This window comes from Strongylocentrotus purpuratus, unplaced genomic scaffold (assembly GCF_000002235.5).
Source record: "Strongylocentrotus purpuratus isolate Spur 01 unplaced genomic scaffold, Spur_5.0 spur5_scaffold_2, whole genome shotgun sequence".
Classification (NCBI taxonomy): domain Eukaryota; kingdom Metazoa; phylum Echinodermata; class Echinoidea; order Camarodonta; family Strongylocentrotidae; genus Strongylocentrotus; species Strongylocentrotus purpuratus.
Genome location: NW_022145605.1, coordinates 6,037,320 through 6,060,790, shown reverse-complemented (window position 1 = coordinate 6,060,790; position 23,471 = coordinate 6,037,320). Strand labels below are relative to the sequence as shown.

The 23,471-nt window shown below is 40.1% G+C and overlaps 1 protein-coding gene across 1 annotated transcript in view; it reads right to left on the bottom strand.

The window, feature by feature from the left end:
- The window catches only part of LOC764376 (probable GPI-anchored adhesin-like protein PGA55), a 44,530-nt gene that overhangs the window by 17,806 nt on the left and 3,253 nt on the right, over positions 1-23,471 (bottom strand). The window contains exons 2-4 of the mRNA XM_011678074.2: positions 6,094-6,151; positions 5,701-5,805; positions 2,219-2,771 (exon numbers count right to left, since the gene is read on the bottom strand). Coding sequence (XP_011676376.2) covers positions 2,219-2,771; positions 5,701-5,805; positions 6,094-6,151 — 716 coding nt within the window. The remainder of the gene's footprint in view (positions 1-2,218; positions 2,772-5,700; positions 5,806-6,093; positions 6,152-23,471) is intronic.

Genomic DNA, 23,471 nt, shown 5'->3' with positions numbered 1-23,471 from the left:
TACTTTCGTTTCGAGCAACATTGTTCACAATTTGTTCAACTGTTGTTTAAGATAGTGTACAACTGTAAGTAAACATCACTTTTTTAAGCAGCGTTTTTACTGTGTAGTTGTAGTGGTCGTCGTGGTAAAATTAATAATAGTAATAATAACAATAATAAGAACAACAACAACAAAAATAATAATAAATAATAATAATAAAAATTATAATAATACTAACTAGCTCTTAGTACGCTCTAAAAAATACAAATTCATCACAACGTTTACAAAATAAATGATGTATGATATTGAATGAAACTTAAAATGAGTACGTATTATTAAAGGGATGAAAATATGTATGGGGGTTAATTTATTTTGGGAAGAGATACATTTTCAGGAATTTCTTAAATTGGAGTTGATGAAAGATGGGATATTGTTACATTCTTTGGATGCAGCTATGGTAAATGTGGGATCACCAACTTTGCTACTAGTCTTTAAAATGGTAAGAAGGCAAGTACTATTTTTATTATCATTCTCTTTACTATTACTATTACTAACAGTAGGATTTTCGTATAGCGCTCATGCCTCATGCCACAACTCACACTCCTGGTGCTTCACTATTGTATGCATAATTTCAATTAAGTTCAGGTTTGTGGTATGATTTCTGTGTTATGATCTTTGGGGATAAGAATGTGTGACGCGTTTGGAATACTTTGTTTAATTTCGCTTTGTCCAAGTCTTCTTGTTAAATTTTATTTTCACTTCATGACTGTCAATTGGAGAGTATATAGGACTCACTTCAAATGGCATGTTATAGCTCTTCTTTATAATTTTAAGGGATTTCGTTTATTGACAGGGTGGGATTGGAAGGATGGACGAGGAGGAAAGGTAGTCTTTTTCTTCAATTGATATTCATAATTTGTGATAATGTAGGCTACTAGCGATGGACATGGAGTAAATATACACGTGTACACGTGGAGTTCATAGCGGCATGCAGTGAGTTAATCAAGCCAGTCATCATGGCTAAGATCATCATCAGCTTCCGTTCGTATATACCGACCTTGACAACCCCCAATCCCTTCGTTACCCCCTCCTCGGCTTCCGTTCTAACAGCGCAGTACGTGGGAATTTGAGCAAAGGGGGAGCAGCGAATATTTCCCCGTTAATTTAATCCTAAAAATAGCACCCCAGCATGCATCTTTAAACAGATTTAATTTAGAAAAAGATAAAAACTTATTTCCAGCTATGTCAAGTACCTGTGAAGATAGCTATGACACAGATTTTCCACGATTCTGGTTGCAGTAGATTTTAAATGCGACTGGGGGATAGCACTAGTAATTACGGCGACGTAAAATAATGTGGATGAAAAAGAAAACATGAATAAAGAAACAAAGAAAGGGAAAATAAACACAAAGATTACAAGATATGATTCCATGCGTGTAATGTTGATGCAATCATGCTACGACAATTACAATAGAAACTATGATGGATATGTGAATATAAAAATTATGCATGCAAATCATATCTGCCCTATATAATTATATTTCCACATAAGGTGTCTGATGTAGTTATTTTTGTTGCTGTTGATGTTATTTTTAATTCAGGTTTTCCAAAGGTGGGTCGAATAGTTAGACATTACGAGAAAAGGAAGAAGAAAAAAAAGTGGCGTAGAGAAACGAATAAAGTGTCTTCGCAGGTTTTTAGTATCAAGGGGGCGGCCGCATTTTCTTCTGTTCTTGTCTCAATGGATCCGCCCTCCTTTTATTCTTGAAATATAGGAGAACACTTGAAGTTCTTTGAAAACTTCTGACCCTACCTTAAAGTTCATTTCTTGTTTTCCTGTTTTGTCTTGACATGGTCATGTACCTCACATGCTAAGAGAAACTGGCTTCATGGCTTAGAACATTTATGATCTGACTAATCACACTTATCCCGACCTACGTCAAGAACATAATCTTCCAGAATCTCCGCGAAGCTTGCACAAAATCCTTAGCTTTGATCGCCAGGGTTGCCCAGTTCCATTAAAAATCTATCATCACTTTTTAAGGTATTGGGAAGGAGGGCTTTGAAGGTACGAGAAAATTTTGTCAAATTCATGGATTTGATGAAAACGTGTCTTTCTAGGTGCTTTTTCAGCCAGGCATTCTTTCCACAAATTCAACAAAATGGATCTCTGAAACTCAATGAGTGAGATATTTATAATTTTCGTTGAGGCAACAAATCACATGGAGTTTTATCTCACCTGTTTGACATTTTTGTAGCTTTCTTTCCTCTCCAGCTTGGTGTGTGATCGTCCACTGCTTCCCGTTATCGAACCACTGCTCTTGATACCGACCATCACTTCCTTAGCTTCGCTCTCCTCTCCCAGGGGCTGGGGTCGAATCTTTCCAGTATCCGACAAGTCCGGCAGGGGAGGCGGTCTGTTGGGCGGTGCCGAGAGCGCCGATATCGCTGCAACCGCCGCCAAGGTCGCCGTCGACGTTGTGTGCGATGACGTTTTATCATGCGATGATGATTTATCGTGCGATGACGATTTATCGTGCGATGACGATTTATCGTGCGATGACGATTTATCGTGCGATGACGATTTATCATGGGATGATGATGAATGCGATAAGGTAAGCTTGCTGGTTAGACCGGAGAGCGTCTTCGTGATGGCTGCTGTCTTCTGGGCGAGGGTGAAGCCTTTGATGATCCCGCGCCCTGAGTTACTCGATCTCCTGTCCGATGCAGACGTCGAAGAACTGCTCGACGATGATGACGATGACGAGTCATTTTTCGATTTCTTTTCTGAACTGAAAAGATTAAGTAAGAACAATTCATGAACTACATTAGACTGAGCAATATATAAAATGAAAATTATTCACACTCTCTTGGTATATGCCTTCCAATTGGCAAACAACAGCCGATGTATAAAGCAAAGCCTGTATAAATCCTTAGGCATAATTTCCATTTTATATTAAGTGATGTGCCTTGAAATTTAAACATCAAGTAAATCATCTTTGCATGCATAATCTTCGTTTGTGTCTTTGATTGGCTAGTAAACATGAAAGTGTTTCTTGATGCTACATTAATACTATCACGTCGATTCATGTTCATGGGGTTTATGGTACGAAGGCAATATTTTCATGAAAACAACAATTTCAACAACAACAACAACAACAGCAACACGCCACTTCATATAGGGCCTCCCCTTAACCTTCATGACTATACAGGTCAAGAAAATACCTAATATCGGTAACCTGGAACCCGGCCAAAGGTGACGCACCTGTGATGTAATGTTAACGAAAGTTAGAGTAGTTCTACGACCCCCTTGTTGCCCTATACCACTCCCCCTCTACCCCCACACCACAACCACGCTCTTATCAAATCCATACATTTCTCAGTATTAATCTTAGCAATTAATTCATGGATTTACTATGATAACTCTGTGACGTATTATTTCTTAGAATAGTTTGTCATGGTTGCTGGAGACGAGGTTGTCATTGTCATTGTTTCTTTATTGTGTATGCCCATTGATGTAAGGGTAGACGAACTTTGGTGATTACTCATCATCACCCGACGAACTTTAAGAACTATGATGCCGTCAGCCAGAAGTATAGCTATGTGAAGGACTTAGCTAGGGATATAAGGTGAGACAAGAGTCGACGAGACAGTGAGGGATAGTGGAAGAGGAGGAAAGAGATTTAGTGACAAAGATATGAACTAAGAGAGAGAGAGATAGAAAGAGAGAGAGAGAGAGAGAGAGAATAGAAGACCGAGTATTTGAAATACGGATACAACAGTGGAAACATTGAGAGACAGAAAGAGAGACAGAGAGACAAAGAGGAAAGGAGATAATCAGAAATGTTAAACATAAAAAGTGCTAGAGAGAGGGGAAAATAGGAATGTCTCTATGTGTGCGTGTGCGTTTGTGCGCGCGTGTGTATGTGAGAGAGAGACACACACACAAAAAAGAGAGGGGCGGATAGAGAGTGAGTGAGTGAGGGAGAAAAAAGGAGGCTAGGGTGGGGGAGAAGACGGGAAGCATATTCACGCACAGATACTCCCACACCGCACCACGCAATGACACATAGAAAAGAGAACACCAATATAGAAAATAAGAGAGAGAGACGGGGGTAGAGGGTTATAATATAAAGTGACATCCTTGAAGAAAGTGAAATAGATAAAGTGACAGAGATAGCAAGAAAGAGAGAGAAAGATATAATGAGAGAAAGACGTAAACAGATGAAAAGGGGCAGAAAGCTCACGTACACACACGCACACAATAATGAGACCAACAGAATGAGGAATAGTCGAGGCCTTTAAAGCGGACCTAATGTGATTTAGAACCCCCATCTGCAACTTCTGAGATGCTAAAGCAAATTAAATTGAAATTTAATGCAAAACAAAATATGATGTAGTCCGTAGAAAGAATCACAACTAACGCCCACTAATTAGAATAAAGCAGAAGTTTGGAAAGGCAGGGTGGGAATTAGAGAAAGAGATCAAGAAGAATGAGAAGAATTGGTTGCCTTTGTGTGTCTGGGAAAGTGAGAACTGGGAGTAGATAAAAATAATGTATTACTACTTCATTACGTAAGACAGGAAGACCATGTCAGATCCGCCCCTTCCTCTAGTCTGTCACGATTGAAAAGGTTTCGTGGTTGTCTTTGCGCTTTTAGAAAGTATCTTCGATGATAAATTCCCATTGTTTGTTGTTGTTGTTTTAAGTTGTTGTTTTAAGTTGTTGTTTGTTCATCATGCAGAGTGCGATTCGGATGGGATAGATGTCAAAGTGGATTCAGATTGACTTTCAATACAAAATATATTTTTGACCCTGCTGGTCAAATTTAGTCAATTTTAAACAAAATTGCTGGTGTATATAATATGAAGAATCTCCATCCGACAATCTCTGTTACAATCACTGCCGTATCCTTTACATCACGCCCATCCCTCCTACCCCTTATCTGGGACGGACTTATTTTCCACACTCGTAACGCTCACTCCTTCTAAACCACCCCGCGTTCGTCACAATTTCCTTTGCGCATTCTTCAGAAAAATAAAACTTCGTTTGCGTATCACTTAAGATATTCGAAGGTGGGTCTAATCATTTCAGAGAATCTGTAGATTTAGGAGGGGGAGAGTTGCATCTAGATTTCGATCGCGTAGAAATAACCTTTATCTTATTGCTCGGAACTGTTGTCGAATGGCACTGGCTTCCCGCTATGTCAGCTTACCGATCACCCCCACCTCCACCCCGCAACACACACAAACAAACCCGCACGCACACACACGCACACTCACGCACACGCACGAATAATTTAGCACCTGCCCAAGTTCAGTAGAAGCATTATGTATTCACATCGTCTTACAATAGATATTCAGTGATGAACGTTTTCAAAATGATAAGATTTGGGATATTTGCCTTTAAACAGAGACTAACCGAGATTTTCAACAAGTCCTGTATCTCAGAACATAACGAATCAGACATTGTATCGTATCATTATAGACATTGCACTATACATCCTCTAAGAAGTAGTGTGTCCATTGGCATGACTGCAACAGTAAAACAAAATATCTGTAATAAGTTATGCAATACAAAAAATGATCGAATTATGGCCCACGAGAATTCAGTCAAAAATTATTTTTGCGAACGTGCCTCTTGTAAAAAGGAAATCACTTGATACTGATGAACAATTTTTAGAAATGTCTTTAAATATTCTAGATTGTCTATAAACTTACCCTTTTTCTTTCTCCTTCTCTTTGTCAGGAAAGACGATGGTGCTGTATTTGACCTTTCCTCCTCCCGGTTCGACCTTCATTATAGGTAAGGGTTCACCATTCTCGCTGTTACAGAAAAGAAAATCATAAAGTAATCCTTGATATTGCTATAAAAGATTCAAATAATCATTTTACGGGGTACGTCAAAGAGCGCAATAGTCGATGACGCAGTACAACACTAGATAAATGGCACATTATGTGCAATGATCATTAGGTTAAGAATCATTTGATTTAGTCTTCATTTCAAGTTTCATAGAACAAAAGAATTGAATGAAATGATTGATTGACGGAACTTTGCATGTAAGATAATATTTCTACGGTGATTCATAAAAAATGTTTTAATGAAATACTTACCAATATCGAGCTTTGGGTGGCCCTATTTCCACTTCTATGTAGTTTAACTTGTAGCTCTCTGCAGAAAAGAAAGAAAACACGAGAAGATAACAGCAAATTAGTTTTGCTAAATACATCGCAAATATGTTAAGATTTTAAAAATAATGTTAAAGGGGAATGTTTCCCGTATTCCAGAGGGCGCTCAAAATACGTACGCGCTGACGGCGCTATAGCTGCCTATTGACAACGACAGAATACGGCTCTACGCAGATGGCATGTTCCGATAACTACACTGGCGGGAACGTGCCCCTTTAATCTTGCTCTTGAATAATATTGCATTTTTGCTGGAAAAAATTATCAGAAATATCACTAATCAGACATTTTTATTTTTTTTATTTTTGGCACAAAGTTAAGATTGCTCTTCCAATGAGTTATTAAAGCATAAATTAACTTTGATAGCACGGAAGATAGTCGGTGAAATTGGAGGAATTAATAAATTATATGTGGTGATTTTTATCTGTAAAAATGGTTGAAAATACTGTTCTTTAACTGATACAATATAAATTTTGACGACTGGATCGCTGCCCCCGGGATATCTCTGCGAAAGGACTTTTTTAAACTTGGGGTACCCGTCAGGAAGGATGCTAAATATAGAAAATCCTGGCCCAAAACTGTCTAACTCTTAACCGAAAAGGTTTTTAGCTCGGCAATTGCGTGGTGTTTTGAGTCTTTGTTTGTTCCAGTCGTCATGACAACAAGGCAAATGTATCGCTTGACATGCAGGCGTCGAGAAAGAACCGAGAAAAAGTTCCAGACCAATAACGATTTGATTGACAGTGACTCATGGACTCGATAGAAAACGAGAAGGGGTAAAGAAGGGGGGGGGGGAGAGAGAGAGAGAGAGAGAGAGAGATGGAGAGAGAGAGAGAGGGAAAAAGACAAATGCAGAGGCAGAAAGAAAGATAGAGTGAGAAATACAGACAGAGAGACAGAGAGAGGGATATAGAGAGGAAAGAGAGCCAGGGATGGGAAGGGGGAAGGAGAGAGGGCTGGAGAAAAAGAGAAAAAGCGGAGAAAGAGAGAGGATAATTCAATCCAATATGGAAGTCCAACTTGACATCAAGATAAAGTGAAAGAGGGAAAATAGAGAAAAAGACAGAGAAAGAAGACAGAGAGGAATAAGATGGAAAGAAGGATCTGCTAACTGATTCACAATCGCAAATCAAAATGCTGATGCTCACTTCATCTATAGAATTTGATAAAAAAGTAAATACAAACAAATTGAACTGAGTAAGCCAAAGAACAGCTAACGGATTTAATTAGAAATGTAACATGCGAAATAACGTAAGTAAATGATTCATTCCAAAAATGATATAGTTCAACAAAATAATGCCCCAAATGTGCGTAGTTGGCTTTAACGGCTGTAAAAAGTAACCTTGTGTCAGCCTCGATATTAACGCATACTTTGGAAACTTTTGAAAACTATATGATACAAAATAGTACACGTTACATCATACATTTATGACGGTAACGGTAAACGTCACATTATACGCACATAACCTCGAAATAAAGCACCACAGAATTATAGGGTGGGACCTGCGGAAGGTTCTTAAAATCAGTTCGGAAATACACTGACGTTCCAATCGCAAGTCTACGTCTTAAACCTGTAGAAACAACCCTTAATGCTCCTCTAATTATATCATCTAAACCGCGATGACATGGACCCTCTTAGTGGGTGAGATCGTAATTACTATTTCAGTGGTTATCTGTTATCGTAGGTCTAACATCAAAATTAATTTGTTCCATCTTAACCCCAACTTCTGTGATGTTGACATCCACAAATCTACCGCAAAAGGGGCTCACTCTTATCTCATGTATCTGTGTATGATGAAGTTGATTACTTTTAAGGCCAAATTGCACCAAAATATATAAATTAATTCCGTGGAAGCAGGATAATAAATGTAGGATAATATGTTTAAATAAAAAAAAAATCATGTCAATTCTAAGAGCCAGTCTTGATCAAGAAAGCTTCAAAAATGCCCCACTGAATTATTGTTCAACTTTGCCACAGCATCATTACTTTCTGCCAATGCAGAAGAAAAAATATTATTAAAAAATAAAAAATAATAATAATTAAAAATATATATATATATATGTTACTTCATTTATTTGCCTTTCCCTCTAAAGTTGTACTATCTCTCATACTTAATAGACCTTTCATTGACCTTGTCCTCATCAACTGTAATAATTTCCACTCACAAAACCGGAAAATGTATTTTTGAAAATGTCCACATCTAAAATGGTTTCCTTTGAAATCTGACCAAAGTGATAATATTTATTGGACAGAGAGGAGTTTCAATTTGACAGCTTACGTCATTATCTCGTTAAAATCATCAGACATGATATTCTGGGTATTTCTTGATCCATGTGACGAACAAATTTGAAACAAGTTTTGTTCTTCTTTTAATTAGATGTTGGGGTCATAGCCTTGGTGGTTCGGAGGGCGAGCAGCTGCTATATAACAACGGGCATTTCTCATCGGTAAGAAAAGCCATTAATATTGCAAAAGCACGTTCCTCATTGTGACCAAAATATAAAAAAGCAACGTATAGATATATAGATTTATTACAATAGATGTATATACATGCATACAAAATCAATTATGAAAATGCTAATTCAGGTGGCAACTATTAAACTATAAATTAATAGGGACAACATATACTTTGAAATGAATGAAAAAACCACCTGCAGCACATTCTATGGGAAACTGCATGGTACCGAAACTCTCGAACTTGAGCTGGTCCAGAGATCGAGGGTTATTCTTAGCTCACCCTTCCTCCGAAATTATACAAGGGTTTATTTTATCCATGTAAATTGGGGCGTAATATGGGCAGGAAGTGCGGAGCAGAGACCGCGGGGTCGTTCTTAATCAACGGATCACCGAGACAATGAGCCAAGTAATTGGCACTCATTTCGAATCATCAGAAACTCGGATTAAGTCTGACGGCCAACGGGTAATTCAATGTTCCCTCACCATGCCACACTCCAATTAAAAAAAACCAAAGTACATGAAAATTAAATCAAAAGTTTTGATTCCCTCTGTGGGCTATTGTTCTATTTCTTTTGTCCCAGGTTAACCCGTGTAAGAACGTGTGTGCAGTGATTTATGAAAGGGGGGGGGGGTGGCATTACACAATTAGGACATTTAATTGGGAGGGTAATTGTTCGTGACATCGACATGACTTAAAAGTTATCCCAGAAATAAGTGCATTCAAAGAAAGATCATTAGGAGTCGTGAGACGAAACCCTTTCGTAGACCAATTTTAGGAGCGATGACGGCATACAAATTAACGTGGAATTATTCAAATGTTTGAAGTAATTGGCGATACGTCAGTGGAGGATGAGACGGCCTTAGTGCAACCGTGCAACGTGTTATGTAGACTTACTGCTCTTCCCATTCTCAACCAACGAATTTACCTTCTTGCAAAAAGAAGGGGGCGTAGACGGCTTTAGGTGGGTGTATGTATTAAAAGGTTTAGTAGAGTAGAAACGTTACCTCTAAAAATGCTACGTTACTTTTTTGTACTAATTCCATCCTTATTTAAATCGAATATAAAATTATAAGTTTTTCACATTGAACATCTTTTTCTCAAAACCTCCCCCCCCCCCTCCCCCTACCCTCTTCACAAACACCATTCAGTCATGTCAACACATGGGGAACACGACTCCAGAAGGATGAATTTGTAATAATTTATGATTTCAGTTTTTCAAGTGACGAATATTGATATAATTTTGTGCTAAAAACGTGATGATAATGATAATTGCGACTTCTAAAAATAAACATGTTAGGAGGATAAGCATACAAATAAACTGTGTCAACACCTCTCCGCTATCACATTTCAGTAAATTGGGAAAATTGTATCAAGGAACATGATAGGTAAAATTTGGTATATTTATGGTGACTTTTCGATGGCTTTTCACTGCGACCGATATAGTTGGCGCTAAAGAGATTAGTATATAATGTTACGAGCGTAAGATCAAGGTTATGCCTGACTAGCTCCGTCACTTTCAGCTCCATTTATAAAGATTTGGTTACTTATCAAAATAACAAGGTACTTAAAGAGGAAAAAAAATGTCTGTAATAGAAATATGCTGACTTTTCAGTGACTTCTCACAGTGACAAATACGGTATTGCACTGAAGGAGAAAATTTCATAAATAGGGTTAGAAAGGGGCTAATTGCTTCGTCAGTCGACCCTTTGGTTCTCGGCCCGTAGACCCGGGGTCTAAGCCGGTCGGAAATGGGGCATTCTAAAAATAAACTTTCTCCTCGCGCTAAAGTTAGCCTTGTCAAAATTGGAGGGGGGATATGGCGACCAAGCAAAGAGCTGGGGTTTGCTACAGAAGGCAACTACTCATCGCTTTGGCAATAATTAGATCCAGGTCTCATAATTGAGTTATCTTCTGAGAACAGTGAGGGTGATTTTTTATATGATATATTCCCACGTGAAGCGGATCCTTAATCTATGATTTAGATGAGTTGTGCTTGGACGGCCAAAAAAATGAGTTTAGCGCTAATGCCAAAAGTGTGCAAAGAATGACGTGTTTTTTTTTAAATATCCATTTTTTGAACAATGTTAATAATGTTCACTCGAGAACTGTGAACGTTGACATTGGAAGGTTAGGTAGGGAAAACCTGAGGGAAAAGTACAGTTACGTTCCGTAGAGAGCAGTGGTAGTTTTTTGTGGTGGGGGGGGGGGGGGGGGCGGTCGGGGCTCAACTAATCCTTGCCACTTATTAATTCCCGATCAGAAGAAACTGCCCTTATTTTTTTTTTTATTGTGTCCTTGTGTATATGTGTATTTCCCCTTTTTTTAATAATTATACAGAATCCTGGATCCCCGCGCGCTATATAGAGAAACTGTGAAGGCCTTTCAGGTCAGGCGACCTTTATGTATAGATGAGAGTTATGCATTGGCCTAATTGCATGTTAAGCTTCAATTCGACTCATCGTTTTCCATAATTCAATCAAATTTTGTATGAAACATAATCATAATATGTAACATTGCATAGCCTGCCAAGACCGGTATGGCAGTATAATACATCCAATTACTCAGTAAAGTGGACAAACGCGAACAGTATAACATTAACTGCATACAGGGATGGTTGAAAAGTCGACATTGAATCAAATTACCTGTATACACGTCTTATTCATCACAGAAAGATACATTTCATATATGAAAGATATGAAAGCCATTGACACAGCTTTATTTGTTCAAACAGCAATTTAACCCTTACTGTGTGCCTCAAAGTTTACAAACTCTGAGCGGTGTTCATGGTCTCCTACCTTTGAGGTAGAAGGCATCGAGCTTCTAAGAGTAGGGAGTGGGGGGGGGGGGGGGGGGAGGCGGTCAGGAGTTTGGGGGAAATATGGGTAAAGGATACCATGAGGCCGAGTCATTTTCCTGCAATGCATGCCACGTTAATTTGAGTCAGGGTGTTCGCTGTTGTGACTCAAACTTTCAAGCATGCAATAAAGTCACATGAATTTCATTATTCATATTTTCTAAGGTGGGGGAACAAAGCGTGGATCGGAGAGGGAGGCGGGGAAATGAGGCGCATGTAATAGGTATGAGAAGAGAGTGGGTAAGAAACAGTGAGAATGGGTTAATAGAGAGATGGGAATGGGAAAGAGGGGGAGAGGGGGAGAGTGGGAGAGGGGATGAGAGATGAGGAGAGATGAAAGAGATCGAGAGAGAAAGGGGGAGAAAGAGAAAGAAAGAGGAAGAGAGATAAAGAGAGAGAGAGAAAAAAAAAAGAGGGGCACATAGTGAGATTTAGTCGACGAGAGGAAATCCCTGAGACTATCGAGATAAAAATGATGACTAAAACACGGAAACATGAATATTTCGTCTAAATGTTAACAGAAGGTTTGTTTGTGGAGTTGTCTGACGACAATGTAAATTCTGTGTTTTCTGTGATTCATAAATCTTTTGAAGAGATGTTTTTAATTGATGGAGCCTTTGTTTGTTGTTGTTGTTGTGTTTTTTTGTGTTTTTTTTTTTTTGGGGGGTCATTAATTCATATTGACAACTGCAGATCTAGAGGTATGAGAATGCGAAACACGTGCCCCCCCCCCCCCCCCACGACTGGCATAACTGAAAATTTAGACCCCTCCCCTAAGGGGAGGTGGTGAGAGAGATTGAGAGATAAAGAGAGAAAGAAAGAGAGAAAGAAAGAGAGAAAGAAAGAGAGAAAGAGTGAAAGGAAAAAAATGAAATAGAAGAGAGAGAGAGAGAGAAGAAGAAGAGAAAGAGAGAGAGAAAGAGAGGGAGGAGTGACAGTAATGCTAACATACAGATTATTATGTAAAAGACATTTAAATCTGAAAATAAAGCAAATATTTATACATAGTTATCGAAATAAAGACGGTAACCACATTTATCAAATACTAACAAGACTTATGGAAATTATAAGATGTGGGGAGTGTTGTGGTACTATATGAACAACATCAATAGTTCATTGATGTGCGTAATGAGGCCGCGATTGGCGGAAGGATACATGAATAAAGCACTTTCAAGATGGCCACTTATACATGAACCTTTTCTACAGTGATCTCTTATTTATCCGTTCATCTGATCTTTCAACATGGTGGCAGCGGTCAAAAGAATTGCCATATCTATTACTATTGAACTGCAGATCACATAGGGCAAGCAATAATCTTGAATGACTTATGAAAGATTGATAAGGGACGGTTTTTGAACTGCCGACAATCACACTGCACAGCCAGCAGAGTAAACTCACAGCCGCGTCTCCAATATGACTTTGTGTCGGCGTAAGGTTGCGCACTATATTACGCGGGAAACACTACGAGTAGACTAGTGTATTGACTGTCAGACTAAAGCCCTATACATTCAGGACCAGAACTGATGCGGAGGCAGAACCAGAGCCTAGAGGCTCGCCAGGAGCAGAGCCTAGAGGCTCGTCAGGAGAAGAGCCTAGAGGCTCAACAAGACCAGAGCCTAGAGGCTCGACCGGGACCGGGAACAGTACAGCTCTAAGGCCGCTACCTCGGACTTCCAGCCCTGCACTGCATTATGGTTTTGGAACTAGCCGCCACTCGGACCCAGAGCGTCGTGTTGCGGACCGTGCAAGTAGATCCAGGACTGATTGCTGGACTTGGCCGGATCTGATTGTGGAATGAAAACTAGATTAGACTCTCAATCAAATGGACTATAATCTAAGCAGACATATAATGTTTGGACTCGGTTTGAAACAATTAAACCATAATTAATGTGCTTTGTTTGTCGTATAAAACTGGACTAGAGTCTAGTCTAGTCTAGGGGTCTGGATCAAGACCTAGCCTAGATAGATAGTCTAGACACTTTTTTCTAGTCTAGACTCCACTTATGGATCTAGACTAGACCGAGTATGAGAATGAGTGGTGTAATTCGATCAAAATCTACTTTCACCTTGTTCTATATTACTGGACCTGGTCTAGATCTGGACTAGGCCTAGTCTAGATTTCTAGATGTGTTTACTTTAGACCTTAACAAGTCCAATTTCTACATGTGGACCTGTCCTAATTAAGTGAATGATACACACATATCTCTTACATGTATGTAGAAGTGCTGATGTACTATTACTAACTTAGATCTAGATCTAGTGGTGGTAGACTCTACTGCCACTGCCACTGGTACTATAGACCAAACAGTGGTCCGTGGTATCCCCTTAAAGCGGGTCCAGGACCAGTTGTCTTTGCTAGACCAATTACACAAGGGAGTCTAATTGTCTATGGATCTAGACTTGATATATTTTGATACATTTGAACCTACATTTTGAAGTTGTACATATAGATCTAGTCTATAGTGTAAATGCTAATTGCTATGTAGGCCTACATGTCGATTTAAGTCACAATTCATGTATTACATGTAATTACCTGTGTAGTCCAAGACCCCATTGTAGAAACCAGGACCATGGCTCGCTATCCAGAGATGAAGTGGGACCCTCAGTGTGGTCTCGCTGAAGAATTCACGTTATTTCAACAGCGAATGGAACTTTGCCTTCTCGATAATGAGATAACTGATACTACAAAACAGGCAACAAAAATAAAGATAGCTCTTGGGAACGAAGGGTTACGCAGGATAAACGCCTCTAGCCTCAGTGTAGAGGATCAGAAGGACCCAGGCAAGCTATGGGCCCTAATCGAAGGCCAACTGAATGTCAAAGTGAACTTCAGGATTCATCGTCTCGAATTAATGCGATACAAGCAGATGTCTGGAGAAACGATCGACGAGTTCGTCAATAGATGTCGGAGTAAGGCAAAGGAATGCAAATTCACCGAGGGGGAATTGAGTGAAAGACTCATAGAGCTGGTGATTTCGTCTACACAACTCGAGTCATTTCAGAAAGACCTACTCGACAAAGAAAAGGGGTTCTCAATTGATAAGCTTCTTGAAGAAGGCCGCAAATATGAGGCCATTCAAGTCGGTAAACAGTGCCTGCAGACGCTCCACACCATTGGAAGTGGGAACATTGATGCTGTTAGTCACGACAGTAGGCAGAAATGCAGGAACTGTGGTCTTTCACACCTTCCAAAGAGGTGTCCAGCCTTCGCGGACCTGTGCAATTCGTGTGGCGTCAAAGGACACTGGGCGAAGATGTGTCGAAAGACGAAAGAACAGGTCAAACCGAAGATCCCTCCTAGACGTCCACCATCACAAGACAGGTGGAGCTCACAGCAGAGACAGCCCAGAAACAGGCAGTATAGGCCTACATCCTTTCATAGCAGGAACCAGCGTAAGGTTGACGAAATTGGACCGGACGACACAAACCAACCGGACAGTGGGGAACGTGAATTCCACATGATACATATATCGCTAAACTCTATTGACTCGGAGGAGACCGAAGCATATGCGAGTATCAACATCATATGTCCAGACCTGAGGGGTCATCATCGCCTCAATGCAAAGGTTGACACAGGAGCCAGCGGTAATGTTCTGCCACTGCGGACGCTGAAGGACATGTACAGGGCTCGATGGAAAGATGTTATCCGTCCCACTACTACGCGACTATCTGCCTACGGAGAAACGCCTTTACGCTGCTTAGGCACCTTGATGATGTCGATGATGTATGAAGGGTCGCCTTGGGTCGTAGACCAAACATGGTATGTTGCGGACGTAAAGGGACCAGTCATTGTCGGACTTCCTACTTCCAGAAAGCTAGGGATTGTTACGATTCACACAGTAGAACAACAGATGGGCCTGGACAGTCCAAATGATCTTCCTCCCATCAGGTCAGCTAAAGACCTACAGGCGGCTTACCCAGACCAGTTTGACCAGATTGGGAACTTCAGTGGCAAGGCAACGTTGCACTTGAAGAAGGATGCAACTCCATCAATTGATGCGCCTCGAAAATGCAGCATCCACCTGAGGGACAAGCTCAAGAAAGAGCTGGATCAGATGGAAAGTAACGGCATCATTAGGAAAGTTACTCATCACACAGATTGGTGCAGTTCCCTCACCACAGCCCTGAAGAAGGATGGGTCATTGCGAGTCTGCCTTGACCCCAAAAGGCTCAATCAAAACCTGAAAAGATGCCCTCACAAGATTCCAACTCTAGAGGAGCTCAATCCTGCATTCTCACAGGCCAAGTACTTCTCGAAATTGGACGCAAAGGCAGGATATTGGTCAGTCCACCTGGACGAAGAATCGCAGGAGCTTACTACATTCAGATCACCATTTGGAAGGTATTGCTTTCGCAGACTTCCATTTGGACTTTCGGTGAGTCAAGACATCTTTCAACAAAGGATGGACACAATCCTTGCACAGGCGCCAGGCTGTGAAGGTATAGCTGACGACATAGCTGTATTTGGCAAGACTGAACAGGAGCATGATGATAATCTCTGGAGACTGATGGGAGTTGCACAAAAAGAAGGTCTGGTGTTCAACAGTACAAAGTGTGTGATCAAGGCGAGAAGCATCAATTTCTTTGGTTCACTGTACACAGACAAAGGCATACAACCAGATCCTAGCAAGTTGGAGGATGTCAGAGAAATGCCTACACCACAGAACAAGGACGATCTCCAGCGAGTGTTAGGGATGATGACCTATTTATCACCATACATCTCAAACTATGCTGAAAAGTCAGCAATACTGCGTGATCTTCTGAGGAAAGATGTTCCCTTTACCTGGCAGGAGGACCATGAGGAATGCTTTCAACGATTGAAATCAGAAATTTCAGAAGGAAAGTGTCTACGGTACTATAACCCCAGTGTCCCAACAGTACTAGAGGTAGATGCATCGCTCAAAGGACTTGGAGCCTGCCTCCTTCAGAATGAAAGACCAGTCGCATTCGCCTCAAAGAGTTTGTCAGATGCACAATCAAACTACTCAAACATCGAGCGAGAGACATTGGCACTTGTTTTTGGGATCACACGTTTCCATTCATATCTGTTTGGTAACCAGTTCACAGTCTACACTGACCACAAACCACTCGAAACGATCTGTAGAAAGCCCCTGGGGAGTGCGCCTCCAAGATTACAGAGGCTTCTCGTCAAAATACAGGGCTATGATTGTGATATCCTATACAAGCCCGGAAGTCAGATGACATTACCAGACACACTCAGTAGGTTGCCAAACCCCAGAAAGAGAGGAGACGTCATCGTTGAGCTCCATGTAGATGAAGTCATGGAATTAGAAGAGAATCATGACAATGATCTGGCAAGCTTCACACCTATGAAGCAGACACAGCTGCAGAGAGAGACAGCAAGCGATCCAAACTTGAAGCAGCTGAGTAGAATTATTCACGATGGATGGCCAGACGTGATTAAGCAGGTTCCAAGCAGCTCAAGGATTCACTGGTCATACCGAGAGGAACTGGGTGTCGCCAACGGCATTATCTTCAAAGGACGACAGGTGTTGATACCTTCAACGCTGCAATCAGACATCCTGGAGCAGCTACACACGAGTCATATGGGTATAGAGAGAACTCGTAGACTAGCAAGGGACACGGTATACTGGCCAGGCATCAATAAGGATATTGAAAACCTTGTCAAGACTTGCCCTGCTTGCCAGGAGAACCAGGATCGGCAACAAAGGGAACCACTACAACCGCACGAAGTTCCAATGACGCCATGGACAAAGGTAGCCACAGACCTGTTTTTTCTTGATGGAACTGAATACTTACTCATTACTGACTATCATTCCAAGTTCCCTGTGATCAGGAAAATGCACAGCACCACAAGTGCTTCAGTTGCTACCGTAATGAAAGAAACCTTCAGCCTCCTGGGAGTGCCCTCCGAAGTTATATCTGATAACGGACCCCAGTTCATTGGAAAAGCTTTCAAAGACATGTGTGAGTCATGGAACATCAAGCACACCACCTCATCGCCGAGATATCCGCGCTCCAATGGCCTAGCTGAGCGGATGGTACGCACCATAAAGTCGATGATTAAGAAGTGCAAACAGACAGGACAAGATGTCCAAAAGGCACTTCTCCACCTTCGAGCAACGCCTCAATCGGACCTGCCATCTCCTGCCGAAATGATGTTTGGGAGGCAAATGAAGACAACCCTTCCAGGTCGCCATGATCATGACAGACAGATGAGCGATGTCCACGACCAGCTCCAGCGAAGGCGGGATGTGATGAAGACCAACCATGACAGACATGCCGGTCGGGTACTGTCCCTCCTGAAGGTCGGCCAGAAAGTCAGAACTTTGCATCCAGACGACAATACATGGCTGCCGGCTGAGGTTTCAAGAGTTTGCCCAGAACCAAGATCATATGAAGTGACAACACCAAATGGCAGGGTGTTAAGGAGAAACAGGTCCCATCTGCGAGAGATGCCGATACAAATAGAGACGGCAACAGCACCCACACCAGGGACAGAGCATCTTCCAAGAGAGGATGGTGACAACTGCACAACACCCGCAGGAACACAGGATTTCGAAGGTTCAATCCCTCGTTCTGATTCTTTTGCCTATGTCACACGATATGGTCGCAAGGTTAATCCCCCATCTCGTTATCAAGAATAAAAACTTCATCGATTAATAGATTGATAAACAACAACTATACTTTATTTGTTTAATGATTTAGCATACCCGGTAGAATTACATTGATGATAGTAAAACCTCATATTTGACATCAGGTGATTCAATTTCTTAATCAGTATACATGTATATAACCAAAATGTTTTATATAACTGCCACGCTTAATATTGGCTATCTTTCAACAGAAAATCTCTTCTGTATACAGAACCGAATTTAACAATTGTATGTCATGCTCGTGCATGATATTTCTTCTCTCCACACAAATGACCAGGTATTATAGTTTTGTTACGCTGATTTGTCGTATTGCTAAGTCCTAATTGAAATGGGATAAAAAACGTTTTTTCACAGGAAAATGTTGTTTATAACTGTTTGCCAGAAAGCAATATGGAATCACTTTAGTTTATTCCAGCAAAAGTTATGTAAATTATAAAAAGTTGAATTACATTATACAAGTATGTCGATTCAGCGACATAATATGCCTGTTATAGTGGAGGACACTATTTTACCATTCTAAAATTTGTTTTTCTTGTTGAAAGGTACTTGTAAGTTTTAGTTGAACAGTTTTTAGTACTGTGCTTCTCAAAAAAAAGAAAAAAAAAAAGAAAAGAAGAATATGTTTGGAATGTTTCCTCTTGTTGAAATTTCTAAATTGTGTTACTGTTTTAGTGGATAATTTCCGTCATGTACAGTGCCTATTGAGCAGGGAAGATATAACTGGTTAATGAGAGCACTATCAACTTGTCATTGAAAGAAGGGGGATGTTGTGGTACTATATGAACAACATCAATAGTTCATTGATGTGCGTAATGAGGCCGCGATTGGCGGAAGGATACATGAATAAAGCACTTTCAAGATGGCCACTTATACATGAACCTTTTCTACAGTGATCTCTTATTTATCCGTTCATCTGATCTTTCAACAGGGAGCAGATACCTCTGAACTATATAAAGTGGATTTCCTGGAGATGTATTTTTGTCTGGGATTTTAGGCCGCTTTTAAAGACGCTCCCCTCGCCGAAATCAAGATCGGAATTATTTCATATTTGTACGGATTGCCCCTTGTGACAAAAACTGAACTGCAATAGGGGGAAATATGCCAACCGTTAATAAAAAGAAAGACATTATTCCGGATGGCATAATGTCTTGCGGTACATTCTCCAGAAGGTTTTATTTTTGGATCGTCTGGCATTTAATTTCCCGCTTCCACGCTTACTGCAGTCACCCTGGTGTTACTTATAACGTCGAACACTGAAGCAAACAGAAATGTATATCTCTTTCTCTGGCAGCTCATTATATTGTAGTCTCGAGCTAAATATGTTCGTATGTTTTTGTGCCACATGTTTTTTTATAAATAATGAGTCTCATCGAGAGGGTCGAGAGGAAGATTCTGTATTTCCTCTATCTTATAATTTACATGACACATTATATTTGCTTGATACTTCTAAAGAAATATTGGGTTGGCAGTATCGAAATATTGTATTAACCAAACAGCCCATTCTAACTATCAGTCCGGCTGTGGACGTATATGGAGACTTCAAGCTTTTGCAAGTCCTTTTCTTTATTCGGAACTTTATCTCTGTTCATTTGAGCTTTCGAAGCGTCTCCATTTCCCACGATTATCGAAGACGTTTTTAATGAATTATTGCGGAATCAAATAGCGAAATTATTTACTTATTGCCAAGGGATTATAGCATGTCTCTGCTTTGTCTTTATTTGTTCCAATAATGAAGATTCAAATGGTACTAAGGACAACGAGCTACGAGTTAAAAGAATACATTTCTAAATTGTTTACCTTCCATACTTTCATTCCATATGCCACTTTTTATATTTAGTGTGTGGAAAATATTTTTAAAATTAGAATATAATTTTTATGCTAGATTTCCATATAAATAAAGTTGAATGGCGATGCTGTTTTGCGCGTGAATATGGATATCATTATTTCGTTTGTGTTTGTGATTTACCAACAATAGAATCAATTATCCACCGCAAATTATCATAAAGCAATAAATATTTACTTCTTAGGAAAAGGACAACAAATTTCATGACATGTACCATTTGGCTGTTTTTATGTGACCAATAGATTATTTTGGACATAACCACGCAACCCACACACAAAATGCTCCTACAGTTGTTCTGGTAACTAATCCCCAGTTACCAATACCCTCTGATCTCTGTCCAAAGATTTCACTTCTTGGTTTTGACCTAATCAAAGGTCGCTGTATCATGGAGTGTATCGAAAATGAGATGGGAGGATATAGTTTTGGAGGGGTGGGAGCATCAAACAAGTTACAACCTATACCATCGTTAAGAAATATGCAAACATTCATCAATTATCAACATAAGCATGTAGGCAGACAAAATCATTATTTTTTAGGTCTTTTTAATCTTTTTTGTTCTCCTTTTCTTTAATGTATTTTTACATTATTTACAGGTAGCGTGTGTGTGTGGGTTTTGTGTGCATGTGTTGGGATGGGTAAGGTAATATATGGGTGTGATGGTATTAATTCCATAGTTGTCTTTTCTGGTTATTTACATCTATAAGGACCGACCTTTAACTCACCAACGGAAAGACGCGACTGGGGTTCAAACCCGGGGTCGCATAAGAAACAGACCAGAAAGTCGGTCGGTTCGTCATTTACAACATTTTGATGAAAAAAGGGCAAACATGAACTCTGGATACACCACGTGTCTCTCTCCTGTTCCAAGGCCTCCCCCTCCTTCTTGGCAGGGGGCTGCCCCCAGACGAATGTTATCGCCTCAACACAATGCTCCGTCTTGACAAGTGTCTACGTCATGCTGACGTCATACAATCATAATTTCAACACCAGATAAGGTATTCTGAACATGTGAAGGTCCCCCGTCTTTCTTCAGAAGATCATGAAGACGTGTACGGGTCAGGAATGGGCTACAGATACACGAACAGTGGCGTAGAAGTCATTAAGGAGGGGGGGGGGGGTCTCTGGCATTATTGAGGGGCTGAGGGGCACCGTTCATTCGGGATGATGAAATACAAATTAGCAAGGCCATTTTCCCCTTTTAAAAAATCTTACTATTTGTTCGCCGTCCGATGGGACAGGGGTGTCCGCCCCCCCCCCGTGCCACCTAATAGATGAGAACAATGTCATGTGCGTTACCAGTGCTTAAAGCCCAAACCCGAAATCCCTCTTCGCTCTAAAATCATTGATGATCAGTACCCGGCCACACACTGATTTAGTCTTGAACCCTGGGAGACCATCGCTACAACCACTGAGCTACACCGACCTCTTTATCCTCCGAGGCAATTGTCTCCCCCCCCCCCCCCGCCCCCTTTAGACGTCATTTCGAGGTCTGCCGTGAAGTATGATTACATCAGTTATCGCACCGACCTTACCTGAAAATCAGACAATTTCTTTCCATAAATACAGACAATGGCTCATGCATGTGAGTCATAACAAGCGTGTACTTGACTTCTATTTTCAGTTTAAATCAACTTATTTTTAACAAAGTTAGGGAAAATCCATCCCAGGGGTTGCCTTGGCCCCTGTATACTTCTTCTTTTTATATTTTTTCAATCAGGATTAGTCATGGTGACCTCGTAGTCAGCAGAGGTCAATCGAGTGTTGGAGCTAAAGTTTGTGCCGAAAGGAAAATCTCTTACGGCTTTTTTAGTTTTTAGAAAGTTTACAAGGTAAATAATAAATGATTAATAACAATAAAAACGGTGTTTATAAAGCGCCTACCACCGATGTCTCTAAGCGATAAAAAAAGGGTAGCTTCCAGGTGTAAACTTCTTCCACTGGTGTAAATATTAAATCACGAAGATCACAAAAAGACACTTAAATTAAAAGAAATTGAGAGAGCACATACGAGTGGTCGCTTGTAAAAGGTGCTCCTCCTCCTCCTAATGTCGATCATAATTTTTTGATCTATGGAATAAATCTTTCGGGAGCTGTTTGAAATTACATATGAAAAACTAGGCGTATTCATCTATCAACGCAAATTTTAATTTTCTTTTAGGAGTAGTACCGTAGTAGCATAATAAATCATCTTAACAAAGAAATGAGAGGAGCGAATTTGGCTCTTAAGTTTTGTTTCCATTATTCTCCTCTTTTTCCAACTAACGTTGGCCTGACATTATAGAAACCCCAAAACGTACGGTGAACGGGTGAGCTTTCATAACATGTTTGATAACATTTCAAAATGCATGTCAGGTCATTCGCATGCACACCGAGTGTCATATTGGCAATCACAACGACTTTCTGTGTCCCTACAGGTTCCTATGTCTCATGGGTGAGGAGTGGCAAGGCCAGATTAATGTCTTGCCAAGAGCTTAATGTCATTTCTCATAGCAATGACCTTTAATTCGTTCTCGAAATCTTACTGATATTCATTTGTACCACATACTGTTAGATAATTCTCTTACGTAAACCAAATCTGTTCCGTCATTGCTGTAATGAAATATAGCAAAATATTGATAAAATGAGTAATTTAGATTTAGATTGATTAAAAACAAGGATTCATCAAAACAGCCTTGTTTCGTCACTGATGACGTAACATATGAATCACTGTTCCGCTTTAGATCGTTCTCGATTTATTCCCATTGAATGTATACAGTTTAAATTATTATTATAGTTTGACAGAGCTAATGCCGTACTCTTGAAGCTATATTTATATATTGGATTACGCACACGAGGGATGTTCAGACCCGTTTTCTGTTCATATCGGACCTTGATTAAAAGCGCATAAAGAAATATAGGCTTATGCGATACATTATCAACAAAGTTAACAATTACGTCATCATTTTGGTTATCTTTTAATTATCAAATTATTTTTATACTGAATTTTGCATTAGACATGTAGCTGCATTCGGCTATAATTATGATTGAGAATTTTTTTAAAGGTTTCCAAAGTTGATGGTTAACCATCCAAAGTTATAGTATGATTATATTACCAATTCTTCAACTCTAGTTCTTGCTCATGAAATGATAAAGACTCTAGGACTTTCATAATTACTGAAGGTCAAGCCCGAAATGATTTATTTCATCTCTGTATCTGCATTTTCCTTGATAATGACATCCGCATTGTATACCGTCCACAATGATTGGCTAATCATAGGTCTTGGTAATCATTCAAGGATATTTCTTGTGACAAGTTCAAAGAATTCGAATCGGGTGCCGATGGAAAAGAATAAACAAGTGAACGAATTGGACATAAATATATTACACGAAAACACGACTTCATGAATTTGTCCTGGACTTAACAGAGGATTTGAATAATGCTTTGTTTCAACATTTTGCTCCAATGTAATAACTAACCAATAGTCTTGAGCATGAAATGGCCTAGGCCTAAACACCGCCATTTTAGTCAATAG